The 27120-nt window shown below is 40.1% G+C and overlaps 2 protein-coding genes across 3 annotated transcripts; one reads left to right on the forward strand and one right to left on the reverse strand.

Annotated features, from left to right (window-relative positions):
• The first annotated feature begins 15590 nt into the window (after positions 1 to 15590).
• Positions 15591 to 16118, forward strand: LOC103705608. Its single transcript, XM_008789390.3, has one exon. It carries the CDS (start codon positions 15591 to 15593, stop codon positions 16116 to 16118), a length of 528 nt encoding a protein of 175 aa, XP_008787612.1.
• A 4881-nt stretch (positions 16119 to 20999) lies between these two features.
• On the reverse strand, positions 21000 to 26018 carry LOC103705607 (eukaryotic translation initiation factor 5-like). Of its 2 annotated transcripts, XM_008789388.4 has the most exons (3): positions 25860 to 25946; positions 23679 to 23762; positions 21000 to 22963 (listed from the first exon to the last, which is right to left on the reverse strand). In XM_008789388.4, exon 3 carries the CDS (start codon positions 22614 to 22616, stop codon positions 21234 to 21236), a length of 1383 nt encoding a protein of 460 aa, XP_008787610.3. In that variant the 5' UTR covers positions 22617 to 22963; positions 23679 to 23762; positions 25860 to 25946; the 3' UTR covers positions 21000 to 21233. The 2 variants fall into 2 exon arrangements, with proteins under 2 accessions (XP_008787610.3, XP_038981603.1); XM_039125675.1 differs by lacking the exon at positions 23679 to 23762 and having other exon boundaries at positions 25860 to 26018.
• Positions 26019 to 27120: the final 1102 nt, after the last annotated feature.

A 27120-nucleotide genomic window follows, 5' to 3' on the forward strand; every position in this document is an offset into this window, starting at 1 on the left:
TATTATGACTGCTAAATCAGATTCATGAACCTCGTCCTCGAATCCCAGAGACCATACCAGCTAACATGTGCATGTATTTTGCGAAGCCATGAGGAGATGTAATGTGATTCATAAGCATTAGATTGGAGTCTTTTTCTTTTTGAGCAACACTGGACCATAAATATTCAAATGAGAAATAATGGACCGGTCTTAAAAATTTAGTGATTTCGAGACATGCGCCTGCGTTCATATTTAACGTTGCCTCATATCATAGAGCAGACTGCGTGGGAAGCCAGCATTCGTACGTGACAAGCACCGAACAACCACTAGCTTCCGGCTAAGCCTCACTCTGTCCGCCCGGGCCCGCGTGATAAATTTGTATCCAGGCAAGAAAGAGGCGCAAAACTACAACGGTAATCGTCGCCTGCGGAGCTTTCTTAACTCTAAAAGCTATTGCTTGTATTTTTATGAGGAACTAATACATCTGAGGAACAAACCAAAAAAAAGGAAAAAAATTAAGTGCTGTGCATTTGTGCTTGGTGCTTTTTATAAGCTTGTGAGTTTAACCTGAAATATGTATGTCAGCTAAGAATCCGCGAGCGGCCCAGATTTGGCAGTGCGTGGGGGATCTTTCTTGATGTCGGGCGTGGCAGGTCCCCATTGAAGGTTTTTCTCACTCGCTTGAGGGCGTTTGCGAGGAGGCCAAACACGGTGAAGTGGGGGGTTCGTTGTGCCTATTTGGCCTATCAAATTTAGCTGAATAGAAACCCCCGGATCTTCGAAGATAGGTTGCTACATTTGAGGGTGGTGGCAGCTAGAGTTTTGCTTCATGCATCGGAGGTCATTAGTAGTGCACTTTTTTATTCTTCCGAGACGATTAGGGATATCCTGGGCTCTCATTCAGCTGAGTCAGTGACCAAGTTCGTTTTTGTTTTCTAAAAGGCCCCACCCTCTAATTTTTTTAAGGTGAATTTTGATGGCAACGCTATGGAGAAAGGTGAGTAGGGGGGAGTAGGTTTTGTTATCAGAGACCACTACTCCAGGCTTGTGGCGGCCGGCGGATGATGGATCTATGACACCTCTATCATTGGAGCAGAGCTAAGGACGGTATGGGAGGGTGTCTCCTACATGAGGCATGCTCTGGGTGCTAATTGCATTCACCTGGAGGGGGACTCGACCACTGTGATCGAGAGAATCCGCAGACAACACACCACGACGGATGGGCAGTCTCTACTCTATGATATCCGGAAGATGACAGGGAACTATGGTTCCTTCAGGGCTACTCATGTCTATCGGAAGGCGAACACGGCAGCCGACTGGGTGGCCTTCTTCGCGGGGCCTCGCTCTAGGAGTTTTCTTTGGGTAAATCAGGCGGATATTCCTTACTCTTTTTGCTGGTGTCTTTTTTCTGACTTTATTGGTTGTACTCAAATGCATTGGGCCGCCTCTGCGTGGAATAACACATGTTCCTCGTTAAAATACTCAGCAAGAATGAATCTTGAAAAATAACAGACAAGATACTAGTTAAAGTATCCAACACAGGGTTGCCATTAATTAAGAATTAAATATTAATATTATAAAACAAAAGGAAGACATGAAACATGTTCAAAATTCGAAAGCCACACAAACAAATGGCATAACAATACGTATTCCGGCTTCATCATTGGACTCAAATCTAAAAATGTTATTTTGGACCTTGTACGTATTTTAAAATAGCATGCCGCGATATTTACCCAAGAATCCTCCGGAAATGGTGTAAACCCAGTTTGGGTAGGTGTTCTATTGGAGGTCTAATTGCCAGTTTTGCCCTGAGAGTTCCGGAAGAAAAAAGTATAAGTTGAACAAGTTTAGGGAGATGGAAGCATTTTTCTTTAGGCTAAGTGCTCTAAGTCATGACAATTCAAGCCGTTTCCTTTTGACAAATACATTCATAAAAATTCCCTACTTGACCGGGTTTTCTTTGGAAGGGATACATGTAGTTAACATATTTATGCAAATCCATCATATTATATGAAATGAACCCATCAATTTTTTCCACTGGCTGCTCCAATAGTGTGCGCCCCTTGGATTGAATCCTCTCTTGAAACTTCGAAATCAAACACATAGTATTAATATGCCCAGTTGATTGAGTCCTCTCTCTCGAAACTTCGAAATCAAACGCATATTATTAATACGCCCATCCAATTGGGTCCTCTCTCAAAACTTCGAAATCAAATGCATAGTATTAATACGCCCATCCGATTGAGTTCTTTCTCGAAACTTCGAAATCAAATGCATGGCATTAATATAAAATTAATTTGAAAGTCTTTCCTAAAACTTTGAATTCAAAAATGGAAAGTATTTGTTAAAAATAATCATCTCAGATATTATATTTTTACATATTCATCAATTGCGCCCACCGAATTGGATTATCCCTTGAACCTTCAAAATTGAGCACACAATATTGACATAAAACCGAAGGCGAGAGATCCTTCTCGAAACCAAGGTTCATGAACATGCATTAAATGAGGGACATATGATGAGCTTATAAAAGGCCATGAAGGAATCATGGCCTACCCAGAGCCATTCCCAGTGTGATATCCCCCATGAGATTAAGAGAGTCCCCACCATGCCCTTTGAGGGCCTTTGTGATGTGCAAAGCCGTCAAATGGGATGCCTTTGATGCTTGCACTATGAGTCCCATACCATCCTTACCTAAATTCTACTCCGAGCGGCCTCCTCCACGCAGCGCCGTCATCCTCTCATAGCCTTCGAGGGGGTGGGTTGCCATCTCCATCTCTAGAACGAAAAGGAGGAATCGGCGATACCCCCAACGAAATCTAGAGTAGAGAAGACGTGAGTGCTGCCATCAGCGAGGCCCTCGTTGCTGCCGCCACCTCCAAGGGTGGTAAAGATCGGGCAGGAGCTTTTGGGGGCATGCATGACGTGCCAAACTGCCAACATCCCCCACCCTGCTTCTTTGATCTTGGGACCTCCCTCTTCCCTATTGGATCACTGCCACCCTACTCAAAGTCTTTGCCGCCAGAAGGAGACAGAGAAGGGACGAGCTTTGTGATCCATGATCACAACTCCAGATTTATTACTGTAAGAGGGCGCTGCACTTGTGACACGATAGTCATAGGAGCGGAGCTCACGACGACATGGAAGGGCATCATTTATGCGAAGATTATTTTAGGAGCTGGTGATATCATCCTGGAAAGAGACTCCGCTATGGTGATCGATTGTATACGGGATGCTGAGCGCCAAGGCGATGACCATCCTTTCCTTACAAATATTTAGCGGATGGCAAGAGATTGTAAGTCCTTTCAGGCTGCTTCTCTATATCAGGAGGCGATCAGGATGTCAGATTGGATTGCCTCCTTTGCTACCCATCATTCCAGAGAGATTTCATAGACATAGGCTGATATGTATCTCCATCTTTATGCCACATTATGTTTCTTGACTCAGTTGGTTGCACTCACGCGAAATTAATATGACAGGCCATTGTACCAAAAAAAAAAAAATCTTTGCTGCCATCACCAAGCGGGCCGTGTGGTGGGCGACAAATAGCAACTTTTATTTTTGCTAGGTACATGTTGGACATGAACCAAGCTCGGAAATCCAGAGAGCTACCAGCAAGACTCATGGCTTGGCAAGAGCTTGAGGAAGCCATTATGGAGGTGCAAGATTGAAACCATGGCACTGATTTTCTTTCGAAAAAATTATATATTAATAAGATTTATACTTTGCATATGTATTTCAAATGGCAATTTTGATTTTAAATACATCCAGCTATAAAGTTTTACATGCAAATGAATGTGTAGTTCTAAAAATGAAGGGAAAAAAATAAATATTTCATATTTTTTTTATCTTGTTGATGAAATTCATTTTAACATATGAATGCATAGGGATGGTAAACCTAAGACTAACCGGAAACTAGAGAGAAGAGAGAGTAGGAAAACAAATAAAATAAAGAATTTGCTACAGTGGTTACTAAAATTTTTGCAGAAATTTCTGACACCATTTGTCGTAGAATGAACAGTCTTGTTTTCGCTTGACTGTAACGGTTGTAGCTCGCGAAAAGTCCAAGTATAAACGGTAAGTATGGTGATTTTTCTTACTTTTGGAGGCCATTTAATTGAACATCACAGGATATCGAGTGGTAATGTACTTGGTCAGGAAGCACGCTTAGCAGGCTCTCGAGCTCCTCCGGCCGTCCGATCCCCTCCTTCCATATCATCTGCACCATCAATTCCCCCAAATCCTTACGCGGATCGCATGGGCCACTTCCACCACCACCACGAAACTCTCCAACCCACCCGTTCTCCTCCGCCTCCGCCCTCCTCCACGCTGCCGCCGGCGCATTAATCCTTCCGATCTTCGCCCTCGATCCCACCGACGGCCGTGGGGGACAAACTCTAACCTTGGGCCGGACCCTCCCGCCGAAGGGCTTCCTCGTCTTTCCGCCGCTACGATTCTCCTCCGTCCGATCAGCATCACTGGCCAGAGGAGGCTTCGTCCTACCGCCGGAAGCCCCGCCGCGTTCTCTTCCCGCCTTGTCGCTCCTGCTCCTCCTCGTGCGCCGCCGCCGCCGCCGGTGCACCCGCGCGGGATCGCTCTCTGAGACGGGCTCGAAATTCCGGGACCATCGCCGGGACGACCACCTCGAGAAAGGGATCAGTTGGCCCAGCGGCTGCGACTCAACGACGTGCAATTCCGACCGGGGGTCGGAGAATGAAGGTAGTGGCCTGAATTCGAGCTGGCTCACCGAGTTATGCCGGGCGGGTCGGGCGATTCCTAGCCAGTGACTCGTCCTCTCTCGAGCGAGAAGGCTGTCATCCTCAGATGGATCGCCGGCGTCGTGGAAGGAGGCGAGGAATCGGGCGATTAGGTGGTCGAGGACAGCGGGGAAGATGGAGAGGTGGTCGGAGGCGGCGGGATGGCGAGGAAAAGTGGGCAGCGACGGGAAGGAGACAGGTTCGGTGCTTCGCTTAGGCTCGGTGGGCGGGGCTATTTGCTGAAAAAATTTTGAATACTTATTTAAAATTAAATAAATTAAATAATATTTTTTTGGTTAGCTATTTGGTACACAGTTCTCTTTTGAAACTTCGAAATCAAATGCATGGTATTACTGTGCCCATCGAATCAGAGTCCTCTTTTGAAACTTCAAAATCAAATGCATGCCATTAATATAGAATTATTTTAAAAGTTTATATTTTACATATTCATAAAATTGCATTGACATTCGCCCACTGGATTGGATTATTCCTTAAACCTTCAAAACTAAGCATGCAATATCGACATAAAACCAAAGGCAAGATCCTTCTCGAAAGCGAAGGTTCATGAACGTAAATTTAATGAGGGACATATAATAAGCTTATAAAAGGCCATAGAAAATTCATGGCCTACCCGAAGCCATTCGTAGTGTGATATCTCTCATGATATTAAGAGAGTCTTGCCCGAAGCTATTCGCAGTGTGATATCCCTCATGAGATTAAGAGAGTCCAATAATGGCCTACCCAAAGCCATTCATAGTGTGATATCTCTCATGAGATGAAGAGAGTCCTTATTATGCTCATTGAGGGCCTTTGAGATGTGCAGAGCCGTCAACTAGGATGTCTTTGATGCTTGCACTATGAGTCCCATACTACCGATACCTAAATTCTTCTCCGAGCAGCATCCTCAATGCAGCATCGTCATCCTCTCATAGTCTTCGAGGGGGTAGACTGTCGTCTCCATCTCTAATACTAAAAGGGGGCGTTTGGTAACCCCAACAGGATCACCACGATGATCTAAGATCCCTGATGATCCGAATGCTAGGGTGATTTGATCCCCGGTGATCTAAGATCAATATGTTTGGTAGGCCATGGTCCCGTGATTAAAAATTCTGGAATATCCATGAATAACTTGTGGTATGGTACGAAGATCCAAGATCACTGACTACATAATACCACAAATATCCTTGATATATCTTAGATGGATTTTTTATATATTTTTAATTCTCATGAATTAAAAATATAAGTCAATATACTAATTCTTATAATAGCTCCATAATTTTGTCACATATTCTATTTTTAGTAGCTCTTATCATATATTTTTTAATCATATAAAATATTAATATATTTATCAATATATTAATTATTAATATATTCTATAAAATATATTTATTACTCCTATAAATTATTAATCTTATAAAAATATGTTATTTTTCATTATAGAATTAATATTTTTATTTATACTTATAATAGATTTTTTAATACTAATAATTATTTTGATTAGAAAAATAATGTAAATAGGAGTAATATAGTAATATATTAAATATTTTCATTATATAAATATAAAATATAATAATATATTTCTACTAGAATTTAAAATTATCCTTCAATAATAATAGGATAATAATATGACTAGTAATATATTATAATATAATATATCATTAATATAATATATAATATCAACATAATATATATATATAATATTGACATAATATATTGATGGTATATTGATATATCATTTTTTCTGCTAACTTGAGAAGTATTTTTGTCTTTAATTTTCAACCCAGAATCACTGCCATGGGGCGATCTTGGATTTCCGACCCCAAGGATGGATATCCCATCACCGAGTTGGGAGGTGATTTGAGGAGTGGAGGTGATTTAATATTACTGCCACGTAGGATCACCGTGGTGCAACCAAACACGGTGATCTCATCATCTTCACCCACATCACCCTTGATCCTAGAACGACCACCCCATACCAAACGCCCCCAAAGGGGGAACCGGTGATGCCCCCAACGAAACCTAGAGTGTAGGAGATGGCAAGCGCTACCACCAGCGGGATCCTCGTTGCCACCACCACCTCCATAGATGGTGAAGGTTAGGCAGGAGCTCTGGGGCAGGTGCCAAACTGCCAACATCCCTCCACAAGACCAATGCATCCACATTCTCCCTTGCTTTTTTGACCTAGGCCCATCTCCTTCGTCGCTATCATTTCCTCCCTATTGGATCACTCCCATCCTCGCAAATGCCTTTGCCACCATCACGAAGTGGGCTGTGTGGTGCTTAATGTTCTGGCCGGCTCTACATGATGGTATACACCATGTCAGACTAATAGCCTCTTAAGTTGACACATAGGCACCAACAGCAGGCTTTGCCCAAATTTAAAGGTCAGTGGGAGATATTGCAACAAATTGAAAATTATAGAATTGGCATTACAGCAATTGGAGATATAGGAAGTAAATAAAATGCAGGATGTTAATTATTTTTTAGCCTAGATTTTAACTTGGTATGATATTTATGACAGTTGAATGTAATCATTCCTCACAAATTGGTTAATTAGTTTCAGGACCATAAACTTAGCTAAGGCGAACTTGATTGCATTAGATCTAGTTGGAATAGTCTAGCACACGGACTTGAAGCCATAATCAATTTAAATCTAATTCAAGCTAAACCTAGTATAGTGCAACTTCCTTGCAACCCTGGTCATTATTAAACAATATAAATTACAATAGCATGGAACACCTTATGATAGTAACATTGTAATGGCATTAGAAATATTTAAGATGTAAAGGTGTTGCTCTTTATGGGGATGTCATTGTTATAATATTAAATTGGTCATAAATGTGAAATTGTGATAATTCAAAACTTGATATGAATATATAGCATTATGGATGGAAACTAACTAAAAGAGAAAGAAGATATTGCAAAACTCTCATGCCAACTTAGTAGAGAGACTCGGCTTTATATAGTCTGAATGTACATCTGTTGATTACATTTGAAAATGGAAAAACTATTGTTTACAAGGAATGTATACCAGAATTTCTATAATCATGGAAAAATGTGATTTGGGTAATAGGGAGAAGATTGTGCCTTGACTGAGGATGCTTTAACCAAATCCAAATCTGGAGAATTTTGAATTTTGAATTTTGAATTTGATCCTCATGGAGGAGATCGTGCCTTGATCGAGGATGCCTTAATTGAAACCAAATCTAAATCCAAATCTGGAGGATTTTGAATTTTGAATTTGATCCTCATGGAGGAGATCGTGCCTTGACCGAGGATGCCTTAATTGAATCCAAATCTGAAGGATTTTGAATTTGATCCTTATCACGCCTCTGCAAGATCAACGGGGAGGAGATCACATTGAGCTTGATGCGGAGATGAGCAAAACGAGTCGAGACCAACGGTTTGGTGAGACCATCGGCTAGTTGGTCTTTGCTAGAGATAAAACGAACTTCCAAAGATTTCTGCTGAACTTTCTCTCTAACAAAGTGATAATCGATTTCCACATGCTTAGTGCGAGCATGGAAGACCGGATTTGTGGTGAGGTATGTTGCCCCTATGTTGTCGCACATAAGACAGGCCGAGTGGGGAGAAAAATTTCAAGTTCGCGAAGCAAGGATTGGAGCCAAATAGATTCTGCAGTAGCATGAGCCACGGCATGATATTCAGCCTCCGTGCTTGAACGAGCAACGGTGGGCTATTTCTTGGAGCTCCAAGAAATGAGATTGTGTCCAAAAAAGATGCAAAAACCTGATATGGATTTTCTATCATCGGGGCATCCAGCCCAATCTGCATCTGAGTAAATAGAAATTTGAAAAGAGGAGGTGGGTCGAATGAGAAGTCCGAAATCAATGGAAAATTTCAAGTAGCGAAGAATGCGCTTTACTGCCGTCCAGTGAACATCCGTTGGTTTGTGCATAAATTGACAAACATTGTTAACAGCAAATGAAATATCTGGACGTGTGAGAGAGAGATATTGGAGTGCACCCACGACGCTACGAAAAAGAGAAGGATCCGAAAATGAATTTCCGACAAACAAGGATAGTGGTTGAGAGGATGACATTGATGAGGAGACCGGCTTGGCGTCGAGTATATTAGTGCGCTGAAGAAGGTTGAAAATGTATCTTCTTTGAGAGAGAAGAAGACCAGCAGATACACGCAACACTTCGACACCCAAGAAATAATGGAGATCCCCTAAATCCTTGACAGCAAACTCACAACTTAAATCGGAAATGAGTTTATTAATTGCAGCATCATCAGACCCGGTAATAATAATGTCATCCATGTACACAAGAACAAATAAAGTAACCGAACCGTATTTGAAGATAAATAGAGAAGTATCAGAACTGGAATTCACAAATCCAAGAGACAAGAGCTGCTCACTCAAACGAGAGTACCAGGCATGTGGGGCCTGCTTCAAGCCATAGAGAGCTTTGTGTAATTTGCAGAGATGGTTGGGAAAATTAGGCTGCACATACCCAGTTGGTTGGCGCATATAAACATCTTGCGAAAGAAAACCATGGAGAAAGGCGTTCTGTACATCTATTTGGCGAATTTTCCAATGATGTGAAACTGCAATACTGAGAACCAAGCGGATGGTAGTTGGTTTAATCACAGGACTGAAAGTATCATCAAAGTCGATACCTTGCTGTTGGTGATACCCTTTGGCAACCAATCGAGCCTTCCTACGCTCCATAGAGCCATCAGGCTTTTTCTTTGTTTTGTAAACCTACATAGAACCCACAATGTTCATACCTGGGGTAGCCGGCACAAGGGACCAAGTGCCATTTTTCATGAGAGCTGAAAATTTCTTATCCATGGCAGAGCGCCATTCAGCATGCTTACTAACCTCAGTGTAACAAGAGGGATCTTCAGGGACCATGCTCATAGCAAGAAGAACTTTGGGCAAAGGATAACGAACTGTGCCATTAGTAAATGTCTTTGGTTTCACAATATCATTCTGAGAGCGAGTCCGCATAGGATGAGAACGAGGCATGGGAACATCAGCAACGACAGCGGATTCAGGAGGCAGAGGATGTAGATTTGTCGGCAAGGACTCAGATGTTGTGGGAGATGCAGAGGAAAACGAGGAAGACTGGTCACAGGAAGGAGAGACATGTATTGAAGGAGCAGTAGACGACGTCGTCTCATTCAATGATGTGGACTTGTTTGGAAGAGAGGACAACATAGAGGTGGAGGGTGTTTGAGTGTTGTGTAGGCGTATGGGAAAAGGAAGTTGTGTCGTTGGTGTGGCAGCAGATGGTTGAGTGGGTGTCGAATTTAGATGAGAAAAGGAGAATAGATTCTCATCAAAAATAACATGCCTAGAAACATACACCTTGCCCGAGGTGAGATCTAAGCATTTATATCCACGATGGTTGTTGCTAAATCCAATAAACACACACTGCTTTGATCGAAAGTCAAGTTTGTGTTTGTTAAATGGGCGAAGGAATGGGTAGCATGCACAACCGAAAATACGGAGAAGAGAAAAATCTGGAGTTTTGTTAAACAATTTTTCAGAAGGAGAAGTGCTAAGAGGAGATGTAGGAAGTCGGTTGATGAGATATGTGGCCATAAGGAAAGCGTCATCCCAATAAGCATGAGGAATAAGACCATGAGATAAGAGAGACAACCCCATTTCGACAACATGTCGATGTTTTCGTTCAACAGAGCCATTCTGTTGAGAAGTATGGGGACAGGTGATGCGATGGTTAATGCCAATATCTATGAAGAATTTGTGGAGAGAGCGATACTCACCACCCCAATTTGTTTGAACTAATTTTATTTTGCAATCAAACAATCGTTCAACCATTTTTTGAAAAGAACGAAAGATAGTTAAGACATTAGATTTACTGGGAATAGGATAGAGCCAAACAAACTTGCTAAAATGATCCACAAATGACACATAATATTTATTTCCATGAGAAGACATAATAGGAGATGGACCCCAAACATCTGAGAAAATTAACTCAAGAGGAGAAGAAGACTCTGACCGAGACTCACAGAAGGGAAGACGATGACTTTTTCCTTGTTGGCATGCCAAGCAAACACCAGAAATTTTATTTGAGGAAACGGGAAGAGAAAACTTGGAGATGACATGCTGCACAGTTTGATAGGATGGGTGTCCCATGCGGTAGTACCATGTTTCAAGAGGAACACGTTGACAGAGAAAGGTGTGGGAAGAACCGGAAGGAGACACATAGGAGGGGAACAAGTACAAGCTATCCTTAGTCTTGCTGTGCAGCAGTATGTTCCCCATGGCTTCGTCCTTCACCAAAAAATAAGAAGAGTGAAACTCTATGAAGACATTATTCTCATGTGTAAATTGGCTCACAGAAATCAGGTTCTTTTGAATCTGAGGAACATATAATAAATTTGACAGTTGAAAAGAGTGTGAAGGAGAGCTGAGTGTAGAAGAAACAATTTTTGCAATAGTCAAACCTGTCCCATCTCCCACTTGAATTTGACCTGCCCCTGCATGAGGCTCGGAATGAATGCTTAAATTTTGGAGATCATTGGTAAGGTGATTGGTAGATCCGGTGTCGAGATACCAATTTGCGTCAACAGATGGTTGTTGGGCCATAAAGTAGGCAGACATATTGGGTGCAACACCTTGATAGGCATGGTCAAAATGATAGTAGCACTTTATTGCCATGTGTCCAATCTTTCCACACACTTGACAAACAGGATGAGAGATGGATGAGGAAGAGCCTCCTCTGCCGCGGCCACCACCACCACGACCTCTACCATGATTGTTGTTGTGTTGAGGACGGTTGTTTGAAAATGAGCGCGGTTGTGAAACCTGTCTACCTCCACGAGAATAGGAATTATCATGGCGTGTGGCCACATTAACCGAGCCAACAATAGTATCAAAGGCAGAGTTGTGTTGTTCAAGCCTCAGTTCGAAGTGAAGTAAATGGCCAAACAGGTCTTCTAAGGGCATTGCATCAGTGCGTGTGGTGATAGAGGTTACAAGAGCATCATAGGTAGAATCCAGACCTCCAAGGAGATAAGAGGTGATTTCATGGTCTTGCAAAGGTTGTCCAATAGCAGCCAAGGTATTGGAGAGCGATTTTACCTTTTAGAAATAATCAGATATGGAGAGACTTTCCTTTTTGATGGTGGAAAGTTGGGCCCGAATCTGTATCACACGAGCTTTGGAATGAGAGGAGAACATTCGTTCCAAGGCTGTCTAGACATCGCGTGCGGTGGTTATGCCCACCATGTAAGCGAGGATGCTTTCGGACAATGATGATACTAAAGTACTCAGAACAACCTGATCTTGTTCAAACCAGGTGCAATAGTTTGGATTAAGAACCTCGGTTGGTGCAGCAGAAGACGATGCTGCAATGGGGTTGGGCACATACATAGGAGGACAAGAGATGGTGCCATCAACATAGCCATAAAGGCGTTGGCCTCGCAAATAGGGGACGACTTGTGCTTTCCACAAGAGATAATTGTCCTTGGTGAGTTTGACTGTCACCAAGCTTTGGATATTAACAGGGATAGTGGAGGTTGGAGTGGTGAAGGCTGCAGTTGTTTCGGAGGCCATTGAAAAAAAAAAAATTTGACAATGGTCACGAAAAGCTCTGATACCATAAAAGAGAAAGAAGATATTGCAAAACTCTCATGCCAACTTAGTAGAGAGACTCGGCTTTATATAGTCTGAATGTACATCTGTTGATTACATTTGAAAATGGAAAAACTATTGTTTACAAGAAATGCATACCAGAATTTCTATAATCATGGAAAAATGTGATTTGGGTTTGTGCCTTGACTGAAGATGCTTTAACCAAATCCAAATCTGAAGAATTTTGAATTTTGAATTTTGAATTTGATCCTCATGGAGGAGATCGTGCCTTGATCGAGGATGCCTTAATTGAAACCAAATCTAAATCCAAATCTGGAGGATTTTGAATTTTGAATTTGATCCTCATGGAGGAGATCGTGCCTTGACCGAGGATGCCTTAACTGAATCCAAATTTGGAGGATTTTGAATTTGATCCTTATCACTAACTATACTTAATTCCTTCAATCACAACCAAACATCTAATATTTATGGTCATAGGAATGAGCAACTTTCATTTCAGCCGTTTGGTTGGAAGGAGTTCCATTCCCATTCTAATTTTGGAGGGAGTGGGAAATGCCCACATCTTCCAAATTCTAATCCCTACTTTCTCATAGTATTCAAAATCCGTTCTGATTCCAAATTTGATTCCAGTCATTCTGATTTTTATTGTAATTCATTTCAATTCCAATTCCGATTTCGCCTCTGATCACGAACCAGATACAACTTAATTTGATTTGTAACTAAAAGTTGTTTCTAGCGGCACAAGTCACAATTAAATTTATAGCACATATAATTATATCCTTCAAATAAGAGCGACAGTATATAAGTGTATAAAGCTGATAGAAATTTAACATGAATACTGGGTAATAACCCAGTGGTCGCTCTGATGGTTATATTTTAGTCATGGACATCAAATTAAGGTGGTCCCCTGAGATCATGCTTCCAAGTTAAAGCTTCTTCCATGCGGATAAAACACCCGTGATCCCAGTTATTATCTAAGCAACAATGAGGACCGCTGACACGTTAAAGTGTCGTCCACTCGGTTCACGCGATTTAGCATGAAATATCGACGTTTTCTCTTTAAAAGTAACGAAAAAGTTCGAGACTCGGTGAAGCAGCAAACATCGGTTTAGATTTTTCTTAGCTTGAATGAGTAAAAAAATATTAAGACCCAGGTTGATGAGATGGTGGGGCATTTGTTGGTAAGTCAATTAGAGGGGGATTCAATCATGGACTTTCCATGTCAATTGTCAACCACTAGCTAAGTCAAAACGTTCATACTCAGGGTTTACTTTTAATCTTGACTTTGCATCGGCAAGTCAAAGATTTCATATTATATACTTTATCTAATTTCACCAATATCTATCTTTCAATCTATATTTACATGGACTTCCATACTCTTCAACTTTGTCAATATCCTAGGCATTCATATACTTGAAGAAATCCAGTATAAGTACACTAAATATGATTTCCCCAACCTATATCATCATGTAATATATTACATGCAAAGCACATAATTGTTGCAATCAAAAAACATTTTTTTTCTTTTAAATTCAGCTCAGGAGATAATTCAAGTTACACAAGAAAGATGATTTTTCCCTCACCAATATTTGGCATGGTCCAAACACAAATTATGCAACAAACTCATCTTCCACTCCAATTACTCCATGCATGCAATTCACTTCCAAGGACTTGAATTTTTGACCCCTCACGAGCCAGCAAGGTTTCTCATTTGTAGACTAAAATATTTGAATTATTCTCAAGTAGTTTATGACCAATAACAAGTGTTAGTCGGCAGTTGGCAATATGACCATGTCAAGCGTGAGCATGCGGCCATTCGCCAAATATAGTCTTGCCGGTGACTATTCAATTTGTTCAAGTATAAGTGGTGCCGTCCTATAATCCAAACATTCCTCTCACAAAGAACTTTCCTCCCCAGTTATCCTGTCCTTTCAATATTAAAAACATTTGGACTAGTTTGGTTGGCAGAAAAAGAAAGGTGAAAATGTGGTTAACGAGAAAACAAAAAAATGTTTCTTGTTTGGTGGAAGTTTTGAAAGAAGAGAGATAAAAAAGTTGTGGTCTCCTTTTTTTCCTAAAAATATTGTTAAATCATCAAAATTCATAGGTAAAATTTTTTCTTTTATTAAAGATATAATAGATATTTCTTATAATTTTTTCAGAAAAGTAGATCCGCAACCAAACATAATCCACTTTTGCATGTGCCATTTTTTCATGATCAACCAAACATGACAAAACTATTTTTTCATGTATCATATTCTCAGAAATCATCTTCCTAGAAAAAATATTCAAATAAAAAAAAATTCGCAAACAAAACAAGTCCTTAGGACTTCTTTAGTTCACAGGGAGAATTCTCTTGCTAGAAGGAAATATGATACCTGAAAAAGTAACTTTTGTATGTTTGGTTGGCAATAAAAAAAAAATCATAAAATAACTTATATTTGGTTGAACATCTATTTTTCTTAAAAAAAATATAAATAACCTATTATATTCTTAATAAATAGAATATATATATATATATATATATATATATTATTTTCATAAAAAAACTATTTTTATTTTTTTAAGCAAAAATTAATCAAATAAAAATATTTTCTATTTTTTCGTTGACCAAACAAAAACGACTGCCTCAATAACACCTCAATTTCTCCCTTCCATTCCATCGCTCGGAAAGGTACATACAAACAAGCACGTGATTACACTTTCCTTTCATTCATGTTTCCTTTTTTTTCCCATTCTCACCGCCCTCCCACCCGCAACCGCGGTGGCTTCCACGCGGAATACCAACCAAGCGTCCACCCAAATTCCAGCAGGATCCATTCAGGAGGAGGTTGGATCTTTCCACGAAAGAAGGATTCAACTTCTTTCTCCCGAATCCACCGTTGGATCACCCATCGCACATGTCTGATTCATCTGCCTGCACAGCTCTCAAAGCGCCCGGTGGATGATTCAACGGTGGATTCGAATCTTTCTTTCGGAGGAAAGATCCAACCCCGATCCGATCCCCTTCCTCCTTTCCCGGTCTTTCTTACTCTCCAACGCGTAACCTTGCGTCAACGCAAGCTCCAGCCCGATTGTTTCCTCCTTTCCCTTCTTTCTGATTCTCCTACGCGTATCCAGAGAGCATACCGCCCTTGCCTTTAAACCCCATCCCCTCCAAGAACTTATCTCCAATCCCAAATCTCTCTCTCTCCTTTGCTCTCTTTTCCACACCAATCTTAGCTACTTCCTTTCATCTTCTTTTTTTTTTTTCCGACCTTCCGATGGGCAACTACGTCTCCTGCGCCCTCTCCACCGTTCCGAGCAGCAGAGCAAGAGCCGTCAAGGTTATCCTGCCGAGCGGCGACGTCCGGCGTATCATCGACGGGCCGGTGAACGCGGCCGAGATCATGCTCGACACCCCCGGACACTTCCTCGTGAACTCGCGCTCCATGCAGCTCGGTCGGCGCTTCGCGGCGCTCTCCGCCGACGAGGACCTCGAGATGGGTGACGTCTTCGTTATGATGCCTATGAAGAGACTCAACTCCATCATAACTGCGGCTGATATGGCTAGATTGTTGCTGGCTGCTAACAAAGAAGTCCGGAAGTCGAGGGTCCAGCCGGATTCTTCCTCTTCCTCCTCGTCGCAAGGGTCGCCGGCGAATCCCGTGGCGGCGCCGGCCTTGGATGATGTGGACGACGACGTTCCGACGGCGATGGGGACAGGGGAGTTTAAGTACAGATTGAGCATGTGCCGGTCGAGGAAACCGACGTTGGAGACCATCGCAGAGGAGGGCATCATCTCAAGATGAGAACAATTATATGACGCCTCTCTATCATGACTTTTTAGTGATCAAGGGGAAGAAGATTTCAGACGTAGGCTTCTTTTTTTTCGTGTTTTTATAAAAAAAAAAAATTATTTACTTGGTCCGTGATGGGGTGATTCTGTGACATGGTCTTATTCCTTGAATCACCATAAATACATCCAGTGAATATTCTAAAAGATTTGGTATTTTTTCTAGTGGACTTGGTAACTTTGCAAATCGAGAATGACGTTGTTAGCATCTTAGAATGGGTAAGATAATAATGAAATCAGGAAAATTGCGGTGCAATATATATCCATTTGCTGGACTTTTTTCCTCCAAATATCTGCACCAAAGCAGTAAATTAAGGGTGAAATGACCTCCTAAGAAGCCTGGTGGTGGCTTCTAATTTCAACTATTTTTCCCGAATAAGAGTTCACATATTTGAAAAGAAAAAAGTTTGCGCATGTTTCAGTATTTTAAAGATCGTTGGCTTAGAGTTTTATATGTCTGAACTGAGATATTTTCTTGTATTTTGCATGAATACTATGGTATTGTATTCTTGTATGTATAAGGTTGTGGTGTTCATTTCAATTGTTTCTTTTTTAAATTTAATTTTCAATATTTGTCTTCGTGTGGAGCGGAAGAAAAGGTCAAAAACAGTCTTATTGCCCTTGATCTTTCACACAGAAGATGGAAGAATTAATTAATGGTGCAGCCCTGTTCTTGAAAATTTGGATGATGTGTTGTTGATCAAATTGCTGACAATCTTGATCATGAGCAATTATGAATTGACCCATATTTGTTTGAATCTTCATAGTTTGTTTTGGATTTTGAATGATGTCTTGAATTTCAAGTTTAAGTAAAAAGCCTTTTTATTTTGTGACATTTTCAGATTAATTTATTCATGAACTTTACCTTGAACAAACTTTTATGTTTTAGAATCAATACTATCTATCTATAAGAAAAGAAGAGGATATCATGTACTAGTCTAGAGTCATTCCATCTAACCATAAACCTTTGTAGAAATTTCTAACATTACTAATTCCTTATCTGTTCTCATACAACCCAAACCCATTAGTTATTAAACCTATATATTTTATAATAAAATATGTAAAAGATTTTTGTTTGACTATGCCGCATGGACATCTCTCTTCTCTTCTACCATCTTGCCCGAGCCCGCCACAGAATCTCACTGGAGAGTCAATGTGTTCTTCCATGCAGCATTTTTCTTAAAGATCTATAATAGATTGTACTGCAATTTAGGTACAAAGTATGAAAATGTCTATTTTGGCACCCAATAATATTAAAATCATAGGATTGATTTGTTAATTCTTCTTAAAGCACAAATATATGGAATATATTAGGTTTTATTAAAAATAAAAAAAAGGAATATTATCTAATAATTATTTTAAACTATTAGTGATTATCTATTAAAAATGATATTTGAATTAACTGGAGGATATAGCTAGCTTCTTCACAAATTGAAATATAAACTATATAAAGAGGACAAGTAAATATTGTTTTAGGTGGTTAGTTGATTTTAAGGGCTATTATAAAAGTGGGAAAGATATTTTCTTGAAGCTTCGATATTGAATTTGAGTAATACGTCTAACTACTATATGCTGAATTGAATTTAACCATTTGAGAAATCTCACTTTTCACATTAGTAGATCAAGGATAATATTGTCACCAAAACCATAAAAAGATTAGGTAAATTATTACATGTCAGTATTTTACTCTTCCATAAAAGAAATATGATTATTGCTCTTGATTATTCAACTTGTCATCCATTTGAAAGTTAATCTATATTAGAGATGAATAGCTGATGACACCACAAATTTTATAGCAGCCATGAAAAGCTGATGACATCACAAACTTCGAATGTAATCACAATGAAGTAGAGAAAAGCTGTTGGACCCCTAGATTAATTGATATGCCATACTCAAAGAGGAGCGAAAGAATTGGCAAAGCAGGCTCTCTAGCTAGCACCCACAAGGACAACTTTGAGCTAGAAAGGACACCAATTTGTAGCACATATATTAGCAAAGTGGCACAAACTCCCCAAACTGCAGTGAAAGATGGATTAAAGAGAGCAAGCATACTCATCACGCGCTAGTGGTGGGACATTTGTAGTGTAATCCATGATCTAGCATGTTACTGAAGATTACAGGTGGATGTCAAACACCAAAAATGATGAATAAATCCAAAAATTGCAGCAAAAAATGCCCATTGTAGCAAAAATACGTGGTTCGATACCGACATTGTGCTAGTGTAGCCCCAATATGGGGTTCGGTACTAAGACGGTGAACCTTGAAGCATACCTAGAACCATGCAGAGCTCATGAGGTTTCCACACCACTACAGGAAAACCAACCTATCCCAGCGCTTTTTGCAATCTTTAGCGACTCTTATAAACATCAGCTAAAGTCTCATTGACGCAACGCGAAGCGTCGCCAAAGCGTCGGCGATACCGGAGTGGCAAAATTTTTTGCCGATGCAAGACAAAAGCGTCAGTAAAAATTGGGATTTGCCGACGCTTATAAAGCGTCGGCGATAACCTGACGGACAAATTCCTCACGGCTTTCCTACTGATTTTTCCTAACGCTTTAAAGCGTCAACAATTGCCGACGCTTCAAAGTATCAGGAAATTCCGAATTTGCCGACGCTAATGTAAGCATTTGATGTGTCGGCATAGGCGTGCCGGGGCTGTGCCACGACGTCTTTTACCGACGCTTAAGAGCGTCAGAAATTGTATTTTTTTTAAAAAAATAAAAATCCAATTCATATTATAAAATACATATTATAAAACACATATTATAACAATATGAACCTGTATTACATTGACATATTGACACAAATACTCAGATTATTCGAAATATCAATATTGTCATATCTAATTAAAAATTTGCTTAATAAATTTAGAATTACAATGTACTCTGAAAAAATAAGAAACATATACATATCAAATTCAATAAAAAATAGTTTAGAAGGTTTCGGGGATGGGATTTAGCTCCATCATCATCGTCTCTACGAGCGTTTGAAGTATCAGGAATCTACAAAAAAAAAAGAGAAAACCTTAGAAATTAGGAATAATGTAATATATTAACTCATATATCATAATTGATAATATGTAAAGTATTCAAATATATATAGTTATTTTTTTGAGAAGAGAGAAATCGCTGTAATATGGATGAAATATTGGTGCTTTTGAATTAATATTGGTCTAGCCTATTGCGAAATCTTATTTGAAGCCATTTCATGGCCTTTGTATTTTTTTTTTTTTTTTTTCAGGATAACTTCTGTCTTCCATTACCTTGATCATGTCCGGACTTATCCTGCTATCATGTTTGGTGGTTTGGAAGGATCTCGTGTATGCACGGTTGCATTCTTCAAAATTGAATTTCGAAACTGCTCTTGGAGCAGTGTTGATGACTGGACATTTTGCTGACTGGGAATTCCATGTAGTTTTCCCGTTAAGAATTGTTATCCTTTTTGCAGCTTTTTTTTTTCATGCAAGATTAATAATTTCGGTACCGGATCTCTTATCAATACTATGTATGCTGGATACCTAAGTTGATTAGGCGTACCAGATTACCTGAGTTGATTAGGCGTACCAAGATTCGGTATGCTGCTAGTATCAAGTCTTAGTTTAGTACCAGCAAAGATGGGTACATTGGATATGGGGTGAAGTGGACTGGCAAACGAATTGTATTTTAGGCGATAACATGTTTTAATTTGGGTTGATGATCGGTGATGGATGCATTGAACCAATATTTACTCCCTTTATGCTTCCTAAAGGGTTGGTCGTATTCTTAGCAGGATTGTTCTTATGTATAGTATCTTTTTTTCGCTTGTTTACACTTTTCGTTAATTCATGAATCATGAGCTAGCGTCAGAAATTTGCTGTCATGTGTTGCTACAATTTTCAAATTGGTCCGGATCTAACATCAATATTGTCATGTAAAATGCAAGCAACCGCCAACAATCATTCCGGATGTCTTGAATGCAAAAATTGCATTATAAATCTCGACGCTGCGTTTAACTAAGGAAGTGAGAAGAAGTATAAGTTTTTAGACCTTTTTTCATTCCATCTCTTACGTACGAAACGCTTCTAAGGATGAACATCAATTGTGTTTGATTCAGAATGCTGGCTCCCAGCACGAGCCTTAATCTTGATTATAGAATTTGTGATTGTCCTAAGTGGAAATTGATTTTTTTTTTTAAAAAAAAAGAGTCCTTAGCTCCTTTATGACTTTGTTATTTCATTTTGATTTTGAGGCTAGAAACAACCCCTGTCCATCTACTTTATATCCGCCGTATCCCAATCAGGGCCGGAGCCCAGGCCCCCAAACAGATTGATCTACTGCTCGTGATACAATACATGGGTTCTAATTATGCCATCCAGAGTTTCAGATCAAGCTTCGGTATCGACTTTATTCTATGTAGATTTTAACTCTTTAATGGTAGTATGAGTTCAGTCTGAACATTCTCTCTCTTTAAGAGTGACATGAAGGGAAAATTTTTTTGAAAAAAAAGGGAAAGGAAGGAACTTTTTGGCCGAGCTTTCGAGTGGCATTGTGACTAGTCTTGCTCTTTCACGTTTCCTCCTAAGAATCGAGCTACTAAGACACGACAAAGGTAGAGCCCGATCTCTTAAGCTTGAAGGTTTGTTATTAAACCACAATAAATAATACTGCACGTGCCTGGCCACACCCCCAAGCTCAAGCCCTGTGATTATCTTGCAGCCACGCCGCTAAAGTGGCTACATTAGGTCTCAAGCACTAGTACAAGATCAGGTGCGAAGTACTTGGCCTGTTGATGGCGACATTGAACACAGTGCGAAAACACAACTGCCGGTTTAGCTGGCGAGGTACACACACAATTGCCGCACTTTAATTGTTCATCACACTAATCATACTTTATTTAAAGGAAGTTTGTCACACTAAGAGAGCAATATCACATAACCAAAGCGAAGACGAGCATAATACCACATTAACACCACAGTACCTGCCTAAAACATGCGACTCTAAATTTATTCAACCGTACTGACTCGAACTATCAAACCAAACACAGCACCAAAAGCAGGAGGAGATCCAAAGGGTGTATGAGGCGCATGCCATCACTACTCTCCCTCAGATTCAGACTCGGCATTTTGCAGCCACTCCACAAAGGGCTTCGCAATCTTCAACGCCTGAGAGCTTTTGCCGGCCGCTAGCCCTTCCTCGTACCACTGGACAATGCTCTCCTCCTCCAGAACGTCTCCATCGTAGAGGACCTTCAGAACAAGCGCCACCTCTTTCACGGCATCTCCGCTGCACTTGCCGCAGAAAGCTTCGATGGTTCGGAGCAGAAGCATCTGGGATCCTTCATCCTGCACGGCAGCACTGATGTAATTCTTTTTCTTGCCCACCTCTTTGGCAAATCCCTTCCCAGCACCATCGAAGAGTGCTTCGAACAGGGCTGTCATGACTTCCTGAGGAGATTCCGCAACAGAACCCAGAAAGGTGCGAAGCTGGCCTGGTGCAGACCCCTTGCTCAGCTTGCCCTTGATCTCCTTAAGCAGTGTTTCATGATTGTTAGAATTGACACCATTTTGGGTTGCACCAGCAGCTTTGCCTGCAGCCTTCGCAGTACCATTGACAGGGCTCTCCTCCTTTGCCTTCCGGGGCTGCTGCTTCTCGTCTGGCTCGTTGGTGGCGAGCATCACCATCTCGGCCGTCGCAGCATTCAATTGTTCCTGGATACGCTGCTTCGCAGCTTCAAGCGATGTATCTGTCTGCCACTGCACATCGTCACCGTCGTCGTCATTAGCTGCATTGTCATCGCCATGCTGGCTGCCAGCAGGTGAGGCTGAACGATCTTCATCAGAGCCGCCACCATTGGCTTTCTTCTTTGCAGCAGCAGCAACCTTCGAAGAAGCTCCATCCTTGGAAGTGGTTGTTCCTTTCTTCTTCGTGTCCTTCTTCAGCTTCTTCTGCTCCTCATCAGCAGCCTCCCCTTCCTTTAACCGCTCCTTCTCTGCCCTCCTCAAACCCTTCTTGCCCTTTGCTCCCTTCTTCTGCTCAGGAGGGTTCTTCAAGATGAAGGTTGTCAGCTTGTCCCTCATGTCAACATCAGACACAAAGCCACAGGCTGCGCATTTCAGTGTTAGCATCTGGTTCTTAGTGATGATGATCTCAGTCTCCGGGTTGCCACATCCGTAACACTGAACATATTTCTTGATGAAATTCTCCAGAAGTCCAGCTAGCTTGGCAGTTTCATGGGCCCCATTGACCAAGGAAGTCCCTGTTTTTTCATCAAATTTCGACTGTGCTCCAAGCTCACATCCAAAATATTTTGTAGTGTAAGATGCGGGCCTGGCCAATGCCTTCGCAATATCCACCATGTTCACAATGTTAGTCTTGATGCCATTTCCACGGCCTTCTATTTTGGTTATCATCTTGGGCATCTTGTACCTATAGAAGGCATCATCGCTGTTTGAAGCACCGATATTCTGCAAGGCCATCTCTGATGAATTGATTCCTTACTAATAAAGGCCGTGGTACTTTCAGAGGTAGCAAGCACCTGAAGGAAAAAATCGGTCGTCTCCTTTAAGAACACCAAGCAGATTTTCTGCAATGAGCGGAGGATGCCTACGACAGCAAGTGGTAGAATGTTGAAGTTGCCCCTGATGCATGCAGCCAAACCTCTCCCAGGGGAGCCTGTACCTTTTTCTTGGTGTAGGAGAATACCCTCCAAGCAATCCAATTGATCCCAAATCGAGCGAGGCTTGTTCAGACATAAAAGAAGCTTCAATCTTGACACCCTCCACTTTCACAATGTTGAGATATTATAGATAGATTTTACAACTTCCTGAATTAGGCAAACCATATACCAGATGGTTAAACCAAAAGCCAGAAAACCAAAATGATATTAAATAAAACATGCAAGAAGCCATCCATGGTGTCATATGTAATGATTTTGATGCAGTATTAGCTTCTTAAAATTGAAAATTTATTTGCACAATATTATCTCACAGTATGTGACAACAGTCAGATATAACATCTAGCGGGCATGCAGCTAGTCAGGAGCAAAAATTCAGTTAAAGCCTCTCCATTTGGTTGCCATTGCCTCATCTATGTTTTCCTTCCTCAAATCAATAAAAACCAGACAAAGCACGAGGAACTGGGTTTATATCACTAAATTATACTGTTGGGTAGGTCACTATTTTGGTATTACCTGCAAAATAATTCCTAGGAATCTACTTGCAATTGCATGAGACGTTAACAGTTAAATGCTACTATGCAACTAGCAAACATTCATGTGTGATAGCTGCAAGTCCCAGCAAACACTAGACAAGAAAATAATTTGAACCCTCAAAGAAAAAAGGAAAGGAAAGGAAAAAAAAAAAGACATGCATAGGTCTGTAAATTGAACACATGAGCTTTCAGACAGGCTGTTTATCTTTCCATTACAGATGTAAAGAATCATAAGTACTAAAAGAAGCTGCAGCAAAAACTAAACAATTTTTAATAGCATGAATTGAAAGGACTTTCCCTGGAGTCTTCTGTCTGAGATAGTGTATTACCCCATGATTTGAAGACAACCGATCATTCGCAAGCTCCAGCAGCTAGTTACCAATTGTGAGACTATCGTTTTTCTTTGGACCGCCCTTATAAAAGAAAATTGGGTAAATCAAGTCAAGTCTTTCCAATCCTAGAGACATCACTACTTATCTGAATCTGTGTTTATATAATACTAAGCTATAGGTGTCAAACTGGATTTCCAAAAAACCTTCATGTTTGCGCTGTTGTTATATGAATAATTACAATCAATGACATTCACTTTTGGATGATGAACCCTAGACTGCAATGCCAAGACCGGTTCCCTCATCAGTTATTTCAGTACATGAGCATTATTGCACCGAGAATCTAAACACTTTTCATTCCTACTGCTCCAAGATGTGTATAACCCAGCAATCAGTCATTTATAGCTGCTTCTATCGCATAGTTATCAAAAGTTCCTTCAAGCCCAAAAAAGTAAAAAATTACAAATGCAATTTAACAATTAAAAATAGACCAGTCTCTAAATATGCACAGTTAAAATGCCAATGCTATAAGATATAGATGCTCATTATCCTTTCCACGGAAGTATCATCACTATTTGAAATATTAACGTAGTTATAATACATGTATGTATTCATGAATAATTACATGCACCCAATATGTATCATCTCCCTTGCAAATAGCTAAGTCCGCAAACAAGCCCACCCGAAATCCCAAATAAGCAGAGCACTATTCAGGTTTTGCTTGGTCCCATGGAAAGGATGATCAGGTTCAGCACATGAGCCAACTGAATAAGGTCAATTAACAAGCCAAGCTTGAGCTTATTTGTTTTAAAAAATGTATATAAGAATTCAATGACCAATTTCTCAAAGTAATTTTCGATGGCTTAACAGATCCAACCAAAGAGCTGCAGATTATTAACACTTAATTCATCGAAAAAAGAACAAGCTATAAACAAGCAGGATATCAAAATGAAACCATGACTTCAACAGCATGGTGAAACTCAGATAACAGGATATAATTGTAGCCAGTTTTAAACCAACTATTTCACCTCCACGAGTTTTAGTTTATCTCTCTCTCTCACACAACTTTTTACTTCACACCTAAAAAACAATCCTAACAACCATGTTTACACCTACGGCATGAAAATGGAAATTGAAAAGCACCAAGGTTCCAAGACTAGCCACCTTAACATCTGGACAAAGAATTTGAATGCTAATGGTTATACCATATTTAGCACTATAATAAAACTTCGGATCTATGAACAAAAGCAATAGTTTTGTGCTCTGCAACCACATATTTGACAGCCAGGAAAAAAAATTTCATGGTGATCTTTTATCTAGAGAAATGTAGCACAAAATCAGCACTACGTATCAAAATATAATTTGATAATACACTACCATCTAGCATTCACGTTCTCACAAGTGCATAAGATCAAGAATTCCAACTGCAAGTATAAAGCAACAGAGCAAAGTACAGATTCAAGTCCGATGGCATTTCTTTCTGCTTACTTTACAGCCCCAAAATAACCAATAAAAGAAGGCCACACATATGCATCGCAAGACATGGAATCCTCGAGAGAAAAAAGGATTCGCAAATTTCAGCCGTGATAATTTTGGCTTTGCAGGTGAAAGCCACCATCGCATCATCCAATAGGTTTCAAAGAAACTTTAGCCTAGTTACTGAATTAAAATAACTGACGTCAAATTCGAACAGGACAACAGATAAACCCTCCACTATATAAAATTAGAACTTTTGGATCCTTCTCCAGCAGAGGGCTTCAAGCCTTGATGATTAGCAAACAAAAATCCCCATATCCTCTTTTTAAAAAAAGATAATTCTATTAAAAGATCCGAAAAATATCGCAGATTCAACACCCAAATTATCCATGAAACTCCCATATACAGATCCAATCTGATGTCATCAGAAGAAAAAAAAGACAAAAGAAGAAAGAAAAAATCAAATCAGAAGCAATATAATACGAAACAACATAAAATAATCATCGATCAAGCTGATGCAATAGAATTCACCTTAAGATTACGATCGGAAGAGATCGAAACTCTTGAGAACGATCAAATCAGCACAAAAAAAGCTCAAAAATTCTCAAAAAAAAAAAAACAGGCGTAAGGCAAAGCGATTGAGATCGAAGCCATCGCTGCCATATAGGGAGAACAATACATCGAAGAGAGAAGGGTATTCTTTACCTGGATGAGGCCGCTCCGAGGAATCCCTAGACCCTTCCCCTGCCCGGACTCGGATGAATGAAGAGCCGAGAGGGACGAGGGTTGGCGTTTTATAGGATAAACCGAGGAGCCGAGAGCCTGGTGCTCAAAGGATTAGGGCACCGCCTTGTCCGTTTCTTGCCCCTGGATTTCTTCCGATTTACGAATTCTCTCCCTTCCCTAGGTTTTCCAAGGCGGTGGTTGGTGTGCCATGGTGGGCCGGGGTGGGCCGGAGTAGTTCGTTGGGTCCCAGGCTTGGGTCGGGTTTGCGACTTGATTGGGCCAGCCTACCAAACATGCGATGGGTCTCATGGCTCCCGGGCTCATGATGTCACAAGGCGAGAGTGCATGGATCTCCAAATTATATTACATTTTATCTTTTAGAAGGAATTATTATTATAAAAAGCATATATTCTTACAAATATATATTTTTATGCCATGCATTAAACTAGCCAGGTATTAAACTATCTATTTATATGTTATAATGTTCATAAAGTTCCTTGAACTAGACAATTTGTCTACTGAGTAAAATTAAATCGTTGGAAAAAAAAAAAGAGGCGGCTCGATACACACACCAATAGTGATGATTCTTAATTGTAATAGGAAATTTGGATGATAAGCGTGCCTTTCAAGTAGTGTGGAAGCATCCTGTGATTACAACTTCTTGCATTTCAACTTCTCATAAATACATGTTTGACAAGTGTCATCATATTAAATAGTGACCTTCTTTTATCGTGCAAATTTAAAGTCTATCAACCATGTTCTATATGTATATATATATATATATATATATATATATATATATATATATATATATATATATATATATATATATATATATATATATATATATATATATGCGCAAGAAGGCCTCCCATTGTTGAAATAAGACATATAATCCCCCGCCCCCCCCCCCACAAAAAAAAAACCAGTAAATAATCAAAAGATTTATCATACCTAGAGAACCTTATTAGTTGTTCATTATTTTTAAGAAAAATTTGCTTTTGAACTCGATTAAAACTTGCTCTTAGAGAATCCCGTTGCATCCAAGATGTCGTGTGCCCACTGTGCTATAACCATGCAAGTCGATAGCATGATGTCCCTTGAAAATACACACAAGTCCAAAATCCTGACGTATAATGCTATACAGGATGATGTTTCCTAGCTTAATATTTTATTTAGCGAAAGCTCCAATTCTAGACTAAGCTTTCTTTCTCTTTACCTCTTCGCTTAAAAAATTATC

The sequence above is a fragment of the Phoenix dactylifera genome, chromosome 4 (genome assembly GCF_009389715.1).
Source record: "Phoenix dactylifera cultivar Barhee BC4 chromosome 4, palm_55x_up_171113_PBpolish2nd_filt_p, whole genome shotgun sequence".
Classification (NCBI taxonomy): domain Eukaryota; kingdom Viridiplantae; phylum Streptophyta; class Magnoliopsida; order Arecales; family Arecaceae; genus Phoenix; species Phoenix dactylifera.